Genomic DNA, 15826 nt, shown 5'->3' with positions numbered 1-15826 from the left:
TGGACAGGTAAGAGGACTTTGGGGGGGGGAACATGGGAATGTCTGGACAGGTAAGAGGAGGGGGGAAACATGGGAATGTCTGGACAGGTAGGAGGACTTTGGGAGGGGGGGACATGGGTATGTCTGGACAGGTAAGACAGTGTGGATCTGGGTAGAGGAACATGTGGGAAACAGGAGGGAGGGAAGGAGTTGGGGAACAGGAAAGGAGAGAGGGAGAGAGAGGGAGGAAAGAAGAGCGGGAGCGAGAGGGAGGAAAGAAGAGCGGGAGCGAGAGGGAGGAAAGAAGAGCGGGAGCGAGAGGGAGGAAAGAAGAGCGGGAGAGAGAGGGAGGAAAGAAGAGCGGGAGCGAGAGGGAGGAAAGAAGAGCGGGAGCGAGAGGGAGGAAAGAAGAGCGGGAGGAGAGGGAGGGAAAGAAGAGCGGGAGCGAGAGGGAGGAAAGAAGAGCGGGAGAGAGAGGGAGGAAAGAAGAGCGGGGGAGAGAGAGGGAGGAAAGAAGAGCGGGAGAGAGAGGGAGGAAAGAAGAGAGGGAGAGCGAGGGAGGAAAGAAGAGCGGGAGAGAGAGGGAGGAAAGAAGAGCGGGAGCGAGAGGGAGGAAAGAAGAGAGGGAGAGAGAGGGTGGAAAGAAGAGCGGGAGAGAGAGGGAGGAAAGAAGAGCGGGAGCGAGAGGGAGGAAAGAAGAGCGGGAGAGAGAGGGAGGAAAGAAGAGCGGGAGCGAGAGGGAGGAAAGAAGAGAGGGAGAGAGAGGGAGGAAAGAAGAGCGGGAGAGAGAGGGAGGAAAGAAGAGCGGGAGCGAGAGGAAGGAAAGAAGAGCGGGAGAGAGAGGGAGGAAAGAAGAGCGGGAGAGAGAGGGAGGAAAGAAGACAGGGAGCGAGAGGAAGGAAAGAAGACAGGGAGCGAGGGGGAGGAAAGAAGAGCGGGAGAGAGAGGGAGGAAAGAAGAGCGAGAGGGAGGAAAGAAGAGCGGGAGAGAGAGGGAGGAAAGAAGAGCGGTAGCGAGAGGAAGGAAAGAAGAGCGGGAGTGAAAGGGAGGAAAGAAGAGCGGGAGAGAGAGGGAGGAAAGAAGAGCGAGAGGGAGGAAAGAAGAGAGGGAGAGAGAGGGAGGAAAGAAGAGCTGGAGCGAGAGGGAGGAAAGAAGAGCGGGAGCGAGAGGAAGGAAAGAAGAGCGGGAGCGAGAGGAAGGAAAGAAGAGCGGGAGCGAGAGGGAGGAAAGAAGAGAGGGAGAGAGAGGGAGGAAAGAAGAGCGGGAGAGAGAGGGAGGAAAGAAGAGAGGGAGAGAGAGGGAGGAAATAAGAGCGGGAGAGAGAGGGAGGAAAGAAGAGCGGGAGAGAGAGGGAGGAAAGAAGAGCGGGAGAGAGAGGGAGGAAAGAAGAGCGGGAGAGAGAGGGAGGAAAGAAGAGCGGGAGCGAGAGGGAGGAAAGAAGAGCGGGAGAGAGAGGGAGGAAAGAAGAGAGGGAGAGAGAGGGAGGAAAGAAGAGCGGGAGAGAGAGGGAGGAAAGAAGAGCGGGAGCGAGAGGGAGGAAAGAAGAGAGGGAGAGAGAGGGAGGAAAGAAGAGCTGGAGCGAGAGGGAGGAAAGAAGAGCGGGAGCGAGAGGAAGGAAAGAAGAGCGGGAGCGAGAGGGAGGAAAGAAGAGCGGGAGAGAGAGGGAGGAAAGAAGAGCGGTAGCGAGAGGGAGGAAAGAAGAGCGGGAGAGAGAGGGAGGAAAGAAGACAGGGAGCGAGAGGGAGGAAAGAAGAGCGGGAGAGAGAGGAAGGAAAGAAGACAGGGAGAGAGAGCGAGGAAAGAAGAGCGGGAGCGAGAGGAAGGAAAGAAGACAGTGAGCGAGAGGGAGGAAAGAAGAGCGGGAGAGAGAGGGAGGAAAGAAGAGCGAGAGGGAGGAAAGAAGAGCGGGAGCGGGAGGAAGGAAAGAAGACAGGGAGCAAGAGGGAGGAAAGAAGAGCGGGAGAGAGAGGGAGGAGGGAGAGAGAGGGAGGAAAGAAGAGCGGGAGCGAGAGGGAGGAAAGAAGACAGGGAGCGAGAGGGAGGAAAGAAGTGCGGGAGGGAGAGGAAGGAAAGAAGAGCGGTCGAGGGGAGGGGAGATTAGAGGAGAGGATTTCCAGCTGTGCAGGGATCACTGACAGTATTTTACAAAGGAACTGTTTATCTTTAGATTTTTCATGTTGAGGGATGCTTGTTTCTACAATGTGAGGTGCTCCAAAGTGACCCACATGTAATAGAACAAGGGAATAGAACATGCATGGATCAGTGTGACATAAATAAGGATGTTCAACCCTCAATAAATGTCTCCCCAAGCTACACATGATCTGTGTCTGTATGTCTCTGGTAGTGGAATAATACCAGGAGCTTCTGGCTCTACTGGCAATAGCTGTTGATTGTTAGGATCTCTGCCGGTCTCAGAATGATTGGAGAAAGTGGTAGCATTGGCTATCCTTATAGGGCACTACTTTCTGTTGGCATCTTTGTCTTTCTTTGAGTGGCAGATTTATTGCTTTGTGTGTGAATAGTCAGCTAAGCTTCCCCTTCAGAGGTAGATAATGATTGTGAATGAAATAGTACACTGTGTGCACCAGCCAACCCTACCTTTAGGATATCAAAAAGCCTATTGATGTAGGGTGATGTAGTTTCAATCGTTGTCGCTTGGCAAACTGGTGTACTCATGAACCAGTTGTTGTTGTGTTATTTAGTGTGGGTGTGACTGTGACACGCACACACATCCACACACAATCACGCACATTCAAATGCAGTTGTGGGATCTATCGTCCCACAACTCCCAGAGTGTTTGGAATAGGCTATTCCTCGACAAGTTGACCAATAGAATAGGTTCAAACAAAATCTACGGGGGACAGTAGATTGACATAGGCTAGGGATGTTGCTGTTTCTAACACATCGTGTTGACGGAGGAAAAGTAAATGTGGCCAGTTATTCTTACATCTTCAAAGTCAACATCAGAATTCAGTAAGAAGCACCTCACATCGTTGCATCCTCCACTTGCACGTTCTGTTAATATGAATGACCATCATCTAAATGTGATTTCTGTCATTCTGAGCTCTGTGGGTGGACGCCCTAATCAGGTTACGAACCCAATGCATTTGGGTCTGGCAGATTTCTCAAATGTCCAAATTGCCGGTCAAATGACCAGCGCCACATTCTCCTAACGGAAACCCCGGTGCATACACACACGCACAAACCTAGTGAATCGAGGTGTTTATTTTCCTAGAAACAACCTTCCACAGAGTAAATGAGTCTTCCCAGAACCTCATCTCACAGAGTGTGTTTAACTGTAAAGATGGACTGCATGTGTCACTCTGTTTTCTTCTTCTGTGGTGTTTACGTATCCTGAGAGCCTCTCTCTGTCAATCACCACCAATCAGTCTACCCCCCCCCCACCACCCCAACCCTCCTAAACCCTCTCAACCACCATTCCCTCTAAGCTGCTCGTGTGCACGGGACAGCCATGCGGCTTAGAGTGACTGCCACGCAGAATAAATATATCAGCGTGAGCAGAGAAGTAAGTGATTGAACTTCACTCAACTTTGTAGAGTTTTCACCGCTAATTAGCACGATCAACGTTTCCCTTTACTGTGGGAATTGTGATCGAATCAACACAGTATTTGCCCCTTTCAATGCAACATACCGAAACAAAACTAATTATGAAAGATATATTTTTTAGGCAGAACGCATCGGAGTAGGATTTTATTGCACTGACAGGCACAACTCAGACCTGTACTCTACGCAGACTGGGGCGCCATAGCCAATCAAAGCTGCAGTAAGCCTATATGCAAATGAACATTACCATATTTGGATCTGTGCCATTCACTTTGAACTGGACTGTTTTTACAGCATGAGCAGTCATGAGTAGATTGTTTGAGATCAAAGCGAGAGCTGCATGTAGCCACGTGTGCACATTTCTTCATATCCTTTGCTAGTTGCTGAGTTATTAGCCCATTTATAGATAATTTGTAGTTAGCAATGGGGGAGTGGTTGCTTCCTACAAGAGCACAAAATGTGTGCATTTCTAGCCATCTTTGAATAGTAAAGAGCTTTTTTTGTCTTAAAGGGGCAGTGTTGTATTTTGAGACAGGATTGAATAAGCTAAGTAGCCAATAGCCAGCCAATAATTATTTTGTAGAGTGCTTTCTTGCATCAAACAACACAACACATTTTCAGTCACCTCCTTGTCTGAAGGCCAAGTGGGATAAACAGGTTAATGTCATGCTCTGCATGCAGGCCTACATTGAACACCACACATTGGCTGCTACTGTAGGCTGAATGATATAACAGCTATTTCCATGTTAAGATGTTATGGGATGTGTTTTTTGATGGTAGGCCACTCTGGCAGGCCTACATTATGATCAAACAGCCACATTAGCCTACTTGAACACTGTTCAATTGTAATTTAAAGCGGGTACAGCCTCAGTGCGCGCCAGAAGTTGCACAGAATTTTAACAATGTTCAAGTTTGCACTCAGCAGACCTGAAACTTGCTCCGTGCCTAAAATAATTTGAGGGAACATTGCTCCCAACCTAAACCTGTGACCCCTCTTAAAACATTACTCCCTCCCTCTCTACCCTGACGGTGCGCAGCCTTAAAAGGCTTCCCCAGCTGGCTGGTTTCTCTCTAATGATGGAGACTGTGTTATTACTGAATGTCCTCTACTGTAAACACTCCTCTACCCTCTGACCCGCATCCTTCACAGAACACTTCTTCTCCTGATTTACACACTCTGAGACACTCCTACATATACAGAGGGTCACTAGGGGAAGACATACACATGCAGTATAATGCACACACACACACACACACACACTAATACTAATACATACACTCACACACACACACACACTAATACTAATGCATACACTCACACACACACTAATACATACACACACACCCACACCCACACACACACACACTAATACTAATGCATGCACTTACACACACACACACACACACACACACACACACACACACACACACACACACACACACACACACACACACACACACACACACACACACACACACACACACACACACACACACACACACACACACACACACACACACACACACACACACACACACACACACACACACACACACTAATAATAATGCATACACTCACACACTCACACACACACTAATACTAATGCATACACTCACACACTCACACAAACACACACTAATACTAATGCATACACTCACACACTCACGCACACACACTAATACTAATGCATACACTCACACACACACTAATACTAATGCATACACTCACACACACACTAATACTAATGCATACATAAACAAACAACAAACACACACACACACACACACACACACACACACACACACACACACACACACACACACACACACACACACACACACACACACACACACACACACACACACACACACACACACACACACACACACACACACACACACACACACACACACACACACACACACACACACACTCAAAACGGTCATCACTTGTAACACAAGCTGTCCAATGTTCAAAACATTGCACTTGCAGAATCATTGGTTCAAATAACTAATGTATCACGAAATACCATAGGAACATTCATTTAGATCACCCACACACAAGATACCGATAGTTTCAGTGTGTAGTTGTTTGTACAATCATTAAATATTGTAGTACAAAATATGTGATACATGTTTCATTATGCTACTACATCACTGTAAAAGGACTAGTAGAGAGAATACTACAGACACAGTGGAATCATTGAACAAAATATGAAATTCATTGATGAAATACAATAAAATCACAACATAGGTTTCTTTGAATCAAAGCAAAAATAATTAGCTACAAAAAAAAAAAAAAAACTACAGTAAAACGTCAACTGCAGTGTTCCTCACCTGGCTTACTGTAAAACATCACTGCAGTGTTCCTCACCTGGCTTACTGTAAAACATCACTGCAGTGTTCCTCACCTGGCTTACTGTAAAACATCACTGCAGTGTTCCTCACCTGGCTTACTGTAAAACATCACTGCACTGTTCCTCACCTGGCTTACTGTAAAACATCACTGCAGTGTTCCTCACCTGGCTTACTGTAAAACATCACTGCACTGTTCCTCACCTGGCTTACTGTAAAACATCGCTGCAGTGTTCCTCACCTGGCTTACTGTAAAACATCACTGCAGTGTTCCTCACCTGGCTTACTGTAAAACATCACTGCAGTGTTCCTCACCTGGCTTACTGTAAAACATCACTGCACTGTTCCTCACCTCGCTTACTGTAAAACATCACTGCAGTGTTCCTCACCTGGCTTACTGTAAAACATCACTGCAGTGTTCCTCACCTGGCTTACTGTAAAACATCACTGCAGTGTTCCTCACCTGGCTTACTGTAAAACATCACTGCACTGTTCCTCACCTGGCTTACTGTAAAACATCACTGCAGTGTTCCTCACCTGGCTTACTGTAAAACATCACTGCAGTGTTCCTCACCTGGCTTGCTGTAAAACATCACTGCAGTGTTCCTCACCTGGCTTACTGTAAAACATCACTGCAGTGTTCCTCACCTGGCTTGCTGTAAAACATCACTGCAGTGTTCCTCACCTGGCTTACTGTAAAACATCACTGCAGTGTTCCTCACCTGGATTGCTGTAAAAAGCAAAACAAAAGTTTGATTACTGTACTTCTATATTTCCCTCAACCCTGTCTTGTGGATTTGGCCACAGGTTCTCATCCACATCACAATTGATGTTTTCATTAGCCAAACATCTTGGGAAGAATCTTCGGGTGAATCCAGGCCTGACACTGGTCTGCCATGATGTCATTGCATGCATCATCCATGGCCTGGAGAAGGGTGGCTTGTTCGTGAGGGCGCCTATCATATACAGTGGGGCAAAAAAAGTATTTAGTCAGCCACCAATTTTGCAAGTTCTCCCACTTAAAAAGATGAGAGAGGCCTGTAATTTTCATCATAGGTACACTTCAACTATGACAGACAAAATGAGAAAAAAAATCCAGAAAATCACATTGTAGGATTTTTAATAAATTGATTTGCAAATTATGGTAGAAAATAAGTATTTGGTCAATAACAAAAGTTTATCTCAATACTTTGTTATATACCCTTTGTTGGCAATGACAGAGGTCAAAAGTTTTCTGTATGTCTTCACACACTGTTGCTGGTATTTTGGCCCATTCCTCCATGCAGATCTCCTCGAGAGCAGTGATGTTTTGAGGCTGTTGCTGGGCAACACAGACTTTCAACTCCCTCCAAAGACTTTCTATGGGGTTGAGATCTGGAGACTGGCTAGGCCACTCCAGGACCTTGAAATGCTTCTTACGAAGCCACTCCTTTGTTGCCCGGGTGGTGTGTTTGGGATCATTGTCATGCTGAAAGACCCAGCCACGTTTCATCATCAAAGCCCTTGCTGATGGAAGGAGGTTTTCACTCAGAATCTCACGGCTTAAGCAGGGGGACACGTCTGGCATTGCAGGATTTGAGTCCCTGGCGGGGTAGTGTATTACTGATGGTAGGCTTTGTTACTTTGGTCCCAGCTCTCTGCAGGTCATTCACTAGGTCCCCCCGTGTGGTTCAGGGATTTTTGATCATTTTGACCCCACGGGGTGAGATCTTGCGTGGGGCCCCAGATCGAGGGAGATTATCAGTGGACTTGTATGTCTTCCATTTTCTAATAATTGCTCCCACAGTTGATTTCTTCAAACCAAGCTGCTTACCTATTGCAGATTCAGTCTTCCCAGCCTGGTGCAGGTCTACAATTTTGTTTCTGGTGTCCTTTGACAGCTCTTTGGTCTTGGCCATAGTGGAGTTTGGAGTGTGACTGTTTGAGGTTGTGGACAGGTGTCTTTTATACTGATAACAAGTTCAAACAGGTGCCATTAATACAGGTAACAAATGGAGGACAGAGGAGCCTCTTAAAGAAGAAGTTACAGGTCTGTGAGAGCCAGAAATCTTGCTTGTTTGTAGGTGACCAAATACTTATTTTCCACCATAATTTGCATATAAATTCATAAAAAATCCTACAATGTGATTTTTTGGATTTTTTCCCCTCATTTTGTCTGTCATGGTTGAAGTGTACCTATGATGAAAATTACAGGCCTCTCTCATTTTTTTAAGTGGGAGAACTTGCACAATTGGTGGCTGACTAAATACTTTTGTGCCCCACTGTACCTTCCACCTCCATGTGGAGAAGAATTCCTCAATCGGGTTAAGGAAAGGAGAGTATGGGGGTAAGTACAGGGTGGTAAATTGAGGTTGGGTCTGAAACCATGCTTGCACCATTTGAGCATGGTGGAACCTGACATTATCCCACACAATGACTTAGGTCATACCATCAGCTCTACAGACCTGATTTAGCTCATGCCTGCAACTCAATATATAGAGTATATAGAGTAGAAGAGCTTCAGATGTTGTTTGACCAAACATTAGAACAGGCAAGATGAGTAATCTAAGCAACTTTGACCGTGGTATGATTGTTGATGCCAAACATTGTGATTCCAGCATCTCAGAAACAGCTGCCCTCCTGGGATTTTTACGCACTACAATCTCTAGAGTTTACAGAGAATGATGCGATAAACAAAACACATTCAGTGGGCGGCATTTCTGTGGGCAAAAACACCTTGTTAATGAGAGGGGTCAGAGGAAAATGTCCAGACTCATTCAAGCTAACAGAAAGGCCACAAATGCTCAAATAACAGCTGTTTAAAACAGTGGTGTGCAGAATGGCATCTCTTAACATATAATTCAGGCTGTTGTGGAGGCAAAAGGGGGTCCTACACAGTACTAGATAGGTGTACCTAATAAAGTGGCCGGCGAGTGTACAGTAATGTCAAATCTGAAAACATGGTCTGGAAAAGTGGTACATGGGACCATAGAAACCGTGTCTGATAAAGAATGATGATGAAATATTACATCCGTAGATAATGTAGTCCAATTGGTTCATGTTCCACGGTAATTTATGTCAATGAATCTCGTTATCCTGAAACTTTCATGATCTAAACATGGAATATTGTTTGTCAGTTTCCATAAAACTGCATTAAGAGTAATGCAACAGTTACTTATCATTTTGAGCAGTTGTATCAATTGATAGTTAGATCATTGTTAATAAAATGAATAGACATTCATCTCAGATGTAATGTGTGAATTGCATTTTGAAATGGTAATACTTTGATGTTAAGTTGTGTCATTTTGAACAGGTGATTTTAGTTCAATGAACAAATAATCTTAGCTTTATGTGTATTATATCCAAGCAATTGGAAGAAGTGTTAAGAGTTTTGAAAAATGACATCAAGGTTCTGAAATTAGTGCCAAAGTGATTGTAAAAAATCTAATACAGACACTCACACTAATACAGACACTCACACTAATACAGATACTCACACTAATACAGACACTCACACTAATAGGGACACTACTAATACAGACACTCACACTAATACAGACACTACTAATACAGACACTCACACTAATACAGACACTACTAATACAGACTCACACACTAATACAGACACTACTAATACAGATACTCACAATAATGCAGATGCACACACTAATACTAATGCATACACACACTCACACACTAATGCTAATACACACGCACACACACACACACACACACACACACACACACACACACACACACACACACACACACACACACACACACACACACACACACACACACACACACACACACACACACGCTCACACAGGCACACACACACTCACACACACTAATACTAATGCATACGCTCACGCACACGCACACACTCACACACACACACACACACTAGTACTAATTCATACACTCACACACACACACACACACACACACACACACACACACACACACACACACACACACACACACACACACACACACACACACACACACACACACACACACACACACACACACACTCACACTAATACAGACACTCACTCACACGCACACGCACTCACACTAATACAGACACTACTAATACAGACACTCATACTAATACAGACACTCCTAATACAGACACTCACACTAATACACACACTAATACACACACACACACACACACACACACACACACACACACACACACACACACACACACACACACACACACAAACACACACACACACACACACACTACACACAGACACTCACTCACACACACACACACACACACTCACACTAATACAGACACTACTAATACAGACACTCATACTAATACAGACACTCCTAATACAGACACTCACACTAATACACACTACTAATACACACACACACACTAATACACACTCCTAATACAGACACTACTAATACAGACACTCCTAATACAGACACTCCTAATACAGGTACTACTAATACAGACACTCCTAATACAGACACTCACACTAATACAGACACTCACACTAATACAGACACTACTAATACAGACACTCACACCAATACTAATACAGACACTCACACTAATACAGCCACTACTAATACAGACACTCACACTAATACAGACACTACTAATACAGACACTCACACGAATACAGACACTACTAATACAGACACTCACACTAATACAGACACTCACACTAATACAGCCACTACTAATACAGACACTCACACTAATACAGACACTCACACTAATTCAGACACTACTAATACAGACACTACTAATACAGACACTACTAATACAGACACTCACACTAATACCGACACTCACACTAATACATACACTACTAACACAGACACTCACACTAATACAGACACTCACACTAATACAGACACTACTAATACAGACACTCACACTAATACAGACACTACTAATACAGACACTCACACTAATACAGACACTACTAATACAGACACTACTAATACAGACACTACTAATACAGACACTACTAATACATATATCCACTAAAAGAGGAAAGAGGGCTTATCTGTAGACTTTATTCTCCCAGGTCCTTTTTGTCACTGGGTTTGATGTGTATGTGTGTGTGTGTGTGTGTGTGTTTGCGTACATGCGTGTGTGTGCATGCATTGGGGCTGTATTGTGTGTGTCTGAGCATGTTTTTGTGTAAGTGGCATGTCATTGGTACTGTAAGGCACCTATTTTGCAGCTGGAGTTGACTTCCACTCTGTGTGAGTGGAAGTGATGTAATTCTGCTGTGCTCTGTCATTGTTTGACTGAGTGGTGACGCACAACACTAATGCCCTGGCCCGGTCAGTCGCCCAAATATCTCAGGCTTTACACTGGGGTAGGGTTTGAAATGGTGGAGCTGAGGAGAGAGGAGTAGGGAAACACACTCACATGGTGACATCAAATGGCCACACTCCATATACAAATAAACTACAAACCCACTACGTTGCCTGGGCTGTTTAATCTATGTCATTGTCATCTGTTTCTGTCTTTTCTGTGCACTCTCTGCTAAGAAAAGAGCCCACACTCAACCCGAATACTGCCTCGTAGAAGGAGTGTTTGTTTCGTGCCATTTCTCTTTGAATTAAATTGGAACTTTTTCTACCAACTATTACTACCAGGTACAATAGTGAACTGAGATTCACCCTGACCTAATCTCCGTCTCTGTCCTCTCAGGGGCACGGCAGACTGGTTCGGGGTCAGTAAGGAAAACGACAGCACCCAGCGATGGAGGAGGAAGAGCCTGCAGCACTGCAACCTGCGCTACGGCCGCCTCAAGGCCCAGGTGATGAGGGAGATGGAGCTGTCCAGCCAGGACAACCTGTCTCTGACCAGCACTGAGACCCCACCACCCCTCTACCTCCCCCCACACCACCACCACCCCCACCACCCCTATGCCATGCAGCGGGTAGGGCAGAGCCGCCCACAGACATACTATACATTCCTAGACTCTCTGTATATCTCTCTCTTTCTCTGTCTCTTGCCATACATCTGTGCATATGTCATGTGATGTGTTTCTTTACCCAATATCAATCCTATGTCTCTCCCTTGGGAACAATGATGTTATTCAATACAATTCAAAATAGATATCAGAATTGACATTTTGCTTGTTTGTGGTTTTTGTTTCTGTGATGTAAGCTGATGAGCGTATTAATTCATGGAGTAATGCAACTATTAGAGGTCCATCAATATGGTAACCTGTGTATTGATATGACCGTGAACTTGACCTGTCATGTAGCCTCTTAGCAGAGCCCCATTGTTGTAACTATTCAAGTGAGTTCACCACCAAATAACCTAAAAGGATATTCTTGGCTCCGTGGTGTTTACAATCCCATGGGACATTACAGTGTCTGCCTCTGTGTGTGTAGATTGTGGACCCCCTGGCGCGGGGCCGTGCATTCCGCATGGTGGAGGAGGTAGATGGTTACAGCGTACCCCAGACCCCCATCACCCCTGGTGCCGCCTCTCTCTGCTCCTTTTCCAGCTCGCGCTCCGCACTCAACAGGTTACCGCGGCGTCGCAAGCGAGAGTCGGTCGCCGTCATGAGCTTCAAGGCCGCCGCAGCGCTGGTTAAGGTGTGTGTTGCAAAGACATTGTCAACAGTGAGGATCAGAGTGTGTGTGTGTGTGTGTGTGTGTGTGTGTGTGTGTGTGTGTGTGTGTGTGTGTGTGTGTGTGTGTGTGTGTGTGTGTGTGTGTGTGTGTGTGTGTGTGTGTGTGTGTGCATGAGGATCTGTGTGTGTGTGTGTGTGTGTGTGTGTGTGTGTGTGTGTGTGTGTGTGTGTGTGTGTGTGTGTGTGTGTGTGTGTGTGTGTGTGTGTGTGTGTGTGTGTGTGTGTGTGCATGTGATCTGTGTGTGCATGAGGATCTGTGTGTGTGTGTGTGTGTGTGTGTGTGTGTGTGTGCGTGTGTGTGTGTGTGTGTGTGTGTGTGTGTGTGTGTGTGTGTGTGTGTGTGTGTGTGTGTGTGTGTGTGTGTGTGTGTGTGTGTGTGTGTGCATGAGGATCTGTGTGTGTGTGTGTGTGTGTGTGTGTGTGTGTGTGTGTGTGTGTGTGTGTGTGTGTGTGTGTGTGTGTGTGTGTGTGTGTGTGTGTGTGTGTGTGTGTGTGTGTGTGTGTGTGTGTGTGTGTGTGTGTGTGTGTGTGTGTGTGTGTGTGTGTGTGTGTGTGTGTGTGTGTGTGTGTGTGTGTGTGTGTGTGTGTGTGTGCGTGCAGGGAGGAGATGTGTTTCCCGCATGTTTACCACTGTACTGTTGATGAATCATCCCCGATACTCCAGCAGCTGAGATAAAACAGTTCTAGTAACAGACACTGCTTTGATCTAACTAAATGCATCATTGGGAGTCACCTTGACTCATGTTTACTCAAGCCAAGTATGCAAACACCTTAGTCTCTGTAGTGTCAGTACCTCTTAGATGCTGCCAGTCTGATATGACTCTGGTCATTGAACAGTTTCTGCTCTGTGTCTTTGTTAATGGTGGCACAATAAAACGCAACTAAACACAGCAGAACCCTACTGGATTGCGTTGTTTGTTCTAGGCATTGATCTCTTTGCCCAAAATGGTTATTGAGAGACTTAATCACACAACACCAGTTTACTGTAGCCTGCTTATGGACACACAAACGCACACGCGCACACACACACAAGCACAAACACACAGAGTATGTGTATGTTTATATCATATAGGACGATTACCAATGTCAGTGTTATGTAAAAGTTGAGCTCAGGCTTGTATTGTAGGATTAGGCTTTGGTGTAACAGTACAGAGGCTGTTCCTCTCTCCTGTCCTGTGGTGTCAGGCAGGGTGGTGGGGGACACATAGGTAGATGACTAGGCTGGGGAGGGAGGCAATGTTTGCATCCCAAATGGCACCCTATTCCCTATGATTTAGTGCACTACTTTTGACCAGGGCCCTGGCACTAAATAGGAAATAGGGTACCTTGGTTGAAAGTTGCGCATTAAATAGGGAATAGGGAGCCATTTGGGACACATACATTAACAGATGGCATTAGGATAACACTGCTGTCAGTCCCGTCCTCCAGTCAGAATGCTCAGCTGTGTGTCTGTTCTGTTAGCCAGTAGAATACTGTGTATTCTGGAACTGAAACATTGAACGCTGCAGGGCTAATCCCGCCTCAAGAGGTCAAAGCATCATAATCATCATGGCCACTGGCCACAGATGGTTGTCAGGAGTCAGAGAGGACACTGGTCTGGGGCTTTGGGGATGCTGTTTACCGGATGTGTTTTTGATCCCGGGTTGGAGTCAATTCCATTTCTATTTGAAATTGAATTCCCTTCTTGAACTGACGGAATTGAAATGGAATTGACCCGTCATGGTCTCATTGTCACACACAACAGTAATGTAATATCATGCAATAAATGTGCATCAGAGAGTATTTATTAGTGGTTACAACGAAGGTGATGATGATGACAACATGATGATGATGACAGTGAGGATGATGATAGTGATGATGATGATGACGATGATGATGGTGTGTGTCAGGGCCGTACGGTGAGGGAGAGGGAGGGCGCTGCCCGGCGGTGTCGCAGGCGGAGCTTCATGCCAGTGAGTTTCCTGGAGGACGACACAGTGGACTTCCCTGACGAGCTGGACACCTCCTTCTTTGCTAGAGTGAGTAACACACACACATCCCATCACACATTCACGCACAGATAGCATACTCGCACAGTTCCTCCTGCCCCTCTTCATCTCTTTTCCTTCTCCTCCTCCTCCTCCACCTGCTCCTCCTCCTGCTCCTGCTCCTTCCTCCTCCTCCTCTCCTCCTCCATGCAGGATGGTCTGAGGAGAGGAGATGAGGAGCTGTCTACCTATGCAGACGATGTGTTTGATTCTCCGTCTGAGGCCGCCATTAAAGAGGAGGAGTCTAACACAGCAGCGGATGAGAGTGACCTCACAGGTGGCGCCTTGGACAAGAACGAACTGGAGAGGAGTCACCTGATGCTGTGAGTGGAACACACAGACATCACACACGCAAGTTGTTACTGCTACTGTAGCCAGTTTCACTTAACACACATCTCTCTCTCTCTATCCCTATCCCCTCTCTCTCTCTCGCCCTCCGTCTCTCGCTCTCCGTCTCTCGCTCTCCGTCTCTCTCTCTCTCGCTCTCTGTCTCTTGCTCTCCATCTCTCGCTCTCCGTCTCTCTCTCTCTCGCTCTCCGTCTCTGTCTCTCTCTCTTACGCTCTCCGTCTCTCTCTCTCTCTCGCTCTCTCTCTCGCTCTCCGTCTCTCGCGCTCTGTCTCTCTCTCTCGCTCTCCGTCTCTCCCTCTCTCTCTCTCTCTCTCTCTCTGTCTCTCGCTCTCCGTCTCTCGCTCTCTCGCTCTCCGTCTCTCCCTCTCTCGCTCTCGCTCTCTGTCTCTCGCTCTCCATCTCTCGCTCTCTCGCTCTCCGTCTCTCTCTCTCTCTCTCTCTCTCTCTCTCTCTCTCTCGCTCTCTCTCTCTCTCTCTCTCTCTCTCTCTCTCTCTCTCTCTCTCTCTCTCTCTCTCTCTCTCTCTCTCTCTCTCTCTCTCTCGCTCGCTCGCTCGCTCCCACACCACTCCACTCCACAGGCCCCTGGAGCGGGGCTGGCGTAAAGGTAAAGAACCTGGACTGTCTCAGGTCCAGCCCAAGGTGCGTCTGCGCCAGGAGGTGGTGAGTGTGAGTGGGCAGCGACGGGGCCAGCGGATCACAGTGCCCGTCAAGAAGCTCTTCGCCAGGGAGAAGAGGCCCTACGGCCTAGGGATGGTGGGACGGCTCACTAACAGAACCTACCGCAAACGCATCGACAGCTTCGTCCAGCAGCAGATAGAGGACATGGACGACCACAGGTACACTTTATTATTAATGAGGATTTTCAGATTATTTCATTTCAATGTGGAATTCTGAATTTGCTACATTGCTATGCATTTGACTTCAACTCTGGCATGGT

At 46.4% G+C, this 15826-nt stretch overlaps 1 protein-coding gene across 5 annotated transcripts in view; it reads left to right on the top strand.

Moving 5' to 3' along the window:
- The window catches only part of LOC124040169 (inactive rhomboid protein 1-like), a 65471-nt gene that overhangs the window by 36666 nt on the left and 12979 nt on the right, over window positions 1-15826 (top strand). For 4 of the 5 annotated variants that reach the window (XM_046357088.1, XM_046357091.1, XM_046357087.1 and 1 more), the window contains 5 exons: window positions 11576-11807; window positions 12268-12474; window positions 14402-14530; window positions 14693-14862; window positions 15468-15725. In XM_046357088.1, the coding sequence (XP_046213044.1) occupies window positions 11576-11807; window positions 12268-12474; window positions 14402-14530; window positions 14693-14862; window positions 15468-15725 (996 nt within the window). The remainder of the gene's footprint in view (window positions 1-11575; window positions 11808-12267; window positions 12475-14401; window positions 14531-14692; window positions 14863-15467; window positions 15726-15826) is intronic. The other variant, XM_046357089.1, reaches the window with a different exon arrangement.

The sequence above is a fragment of the Oncorhynchus gorbuscha genome, linkage group LG07, assembly GCF_021184085.1.
Source record: "Oncorhynchus gorbuscha isolate QuinsamMale2020 ecotype Even-year linkage group LG07, OgorEven_v1.0, whole genome shotgun sequence".
Classification (NCBI taxonomy): domain Eukaryota; kingdom Metazoa; phylum Chordata; class Actinopteri; order Salmoniformes; family Salmonidae; genus Oncorhynchus; species Oncorhynchus gorbuscha.
Note: the sequence above shows the minus strand (reverse complement) of the source record. Positions and strands in the feature narration are given on the sequence as shown.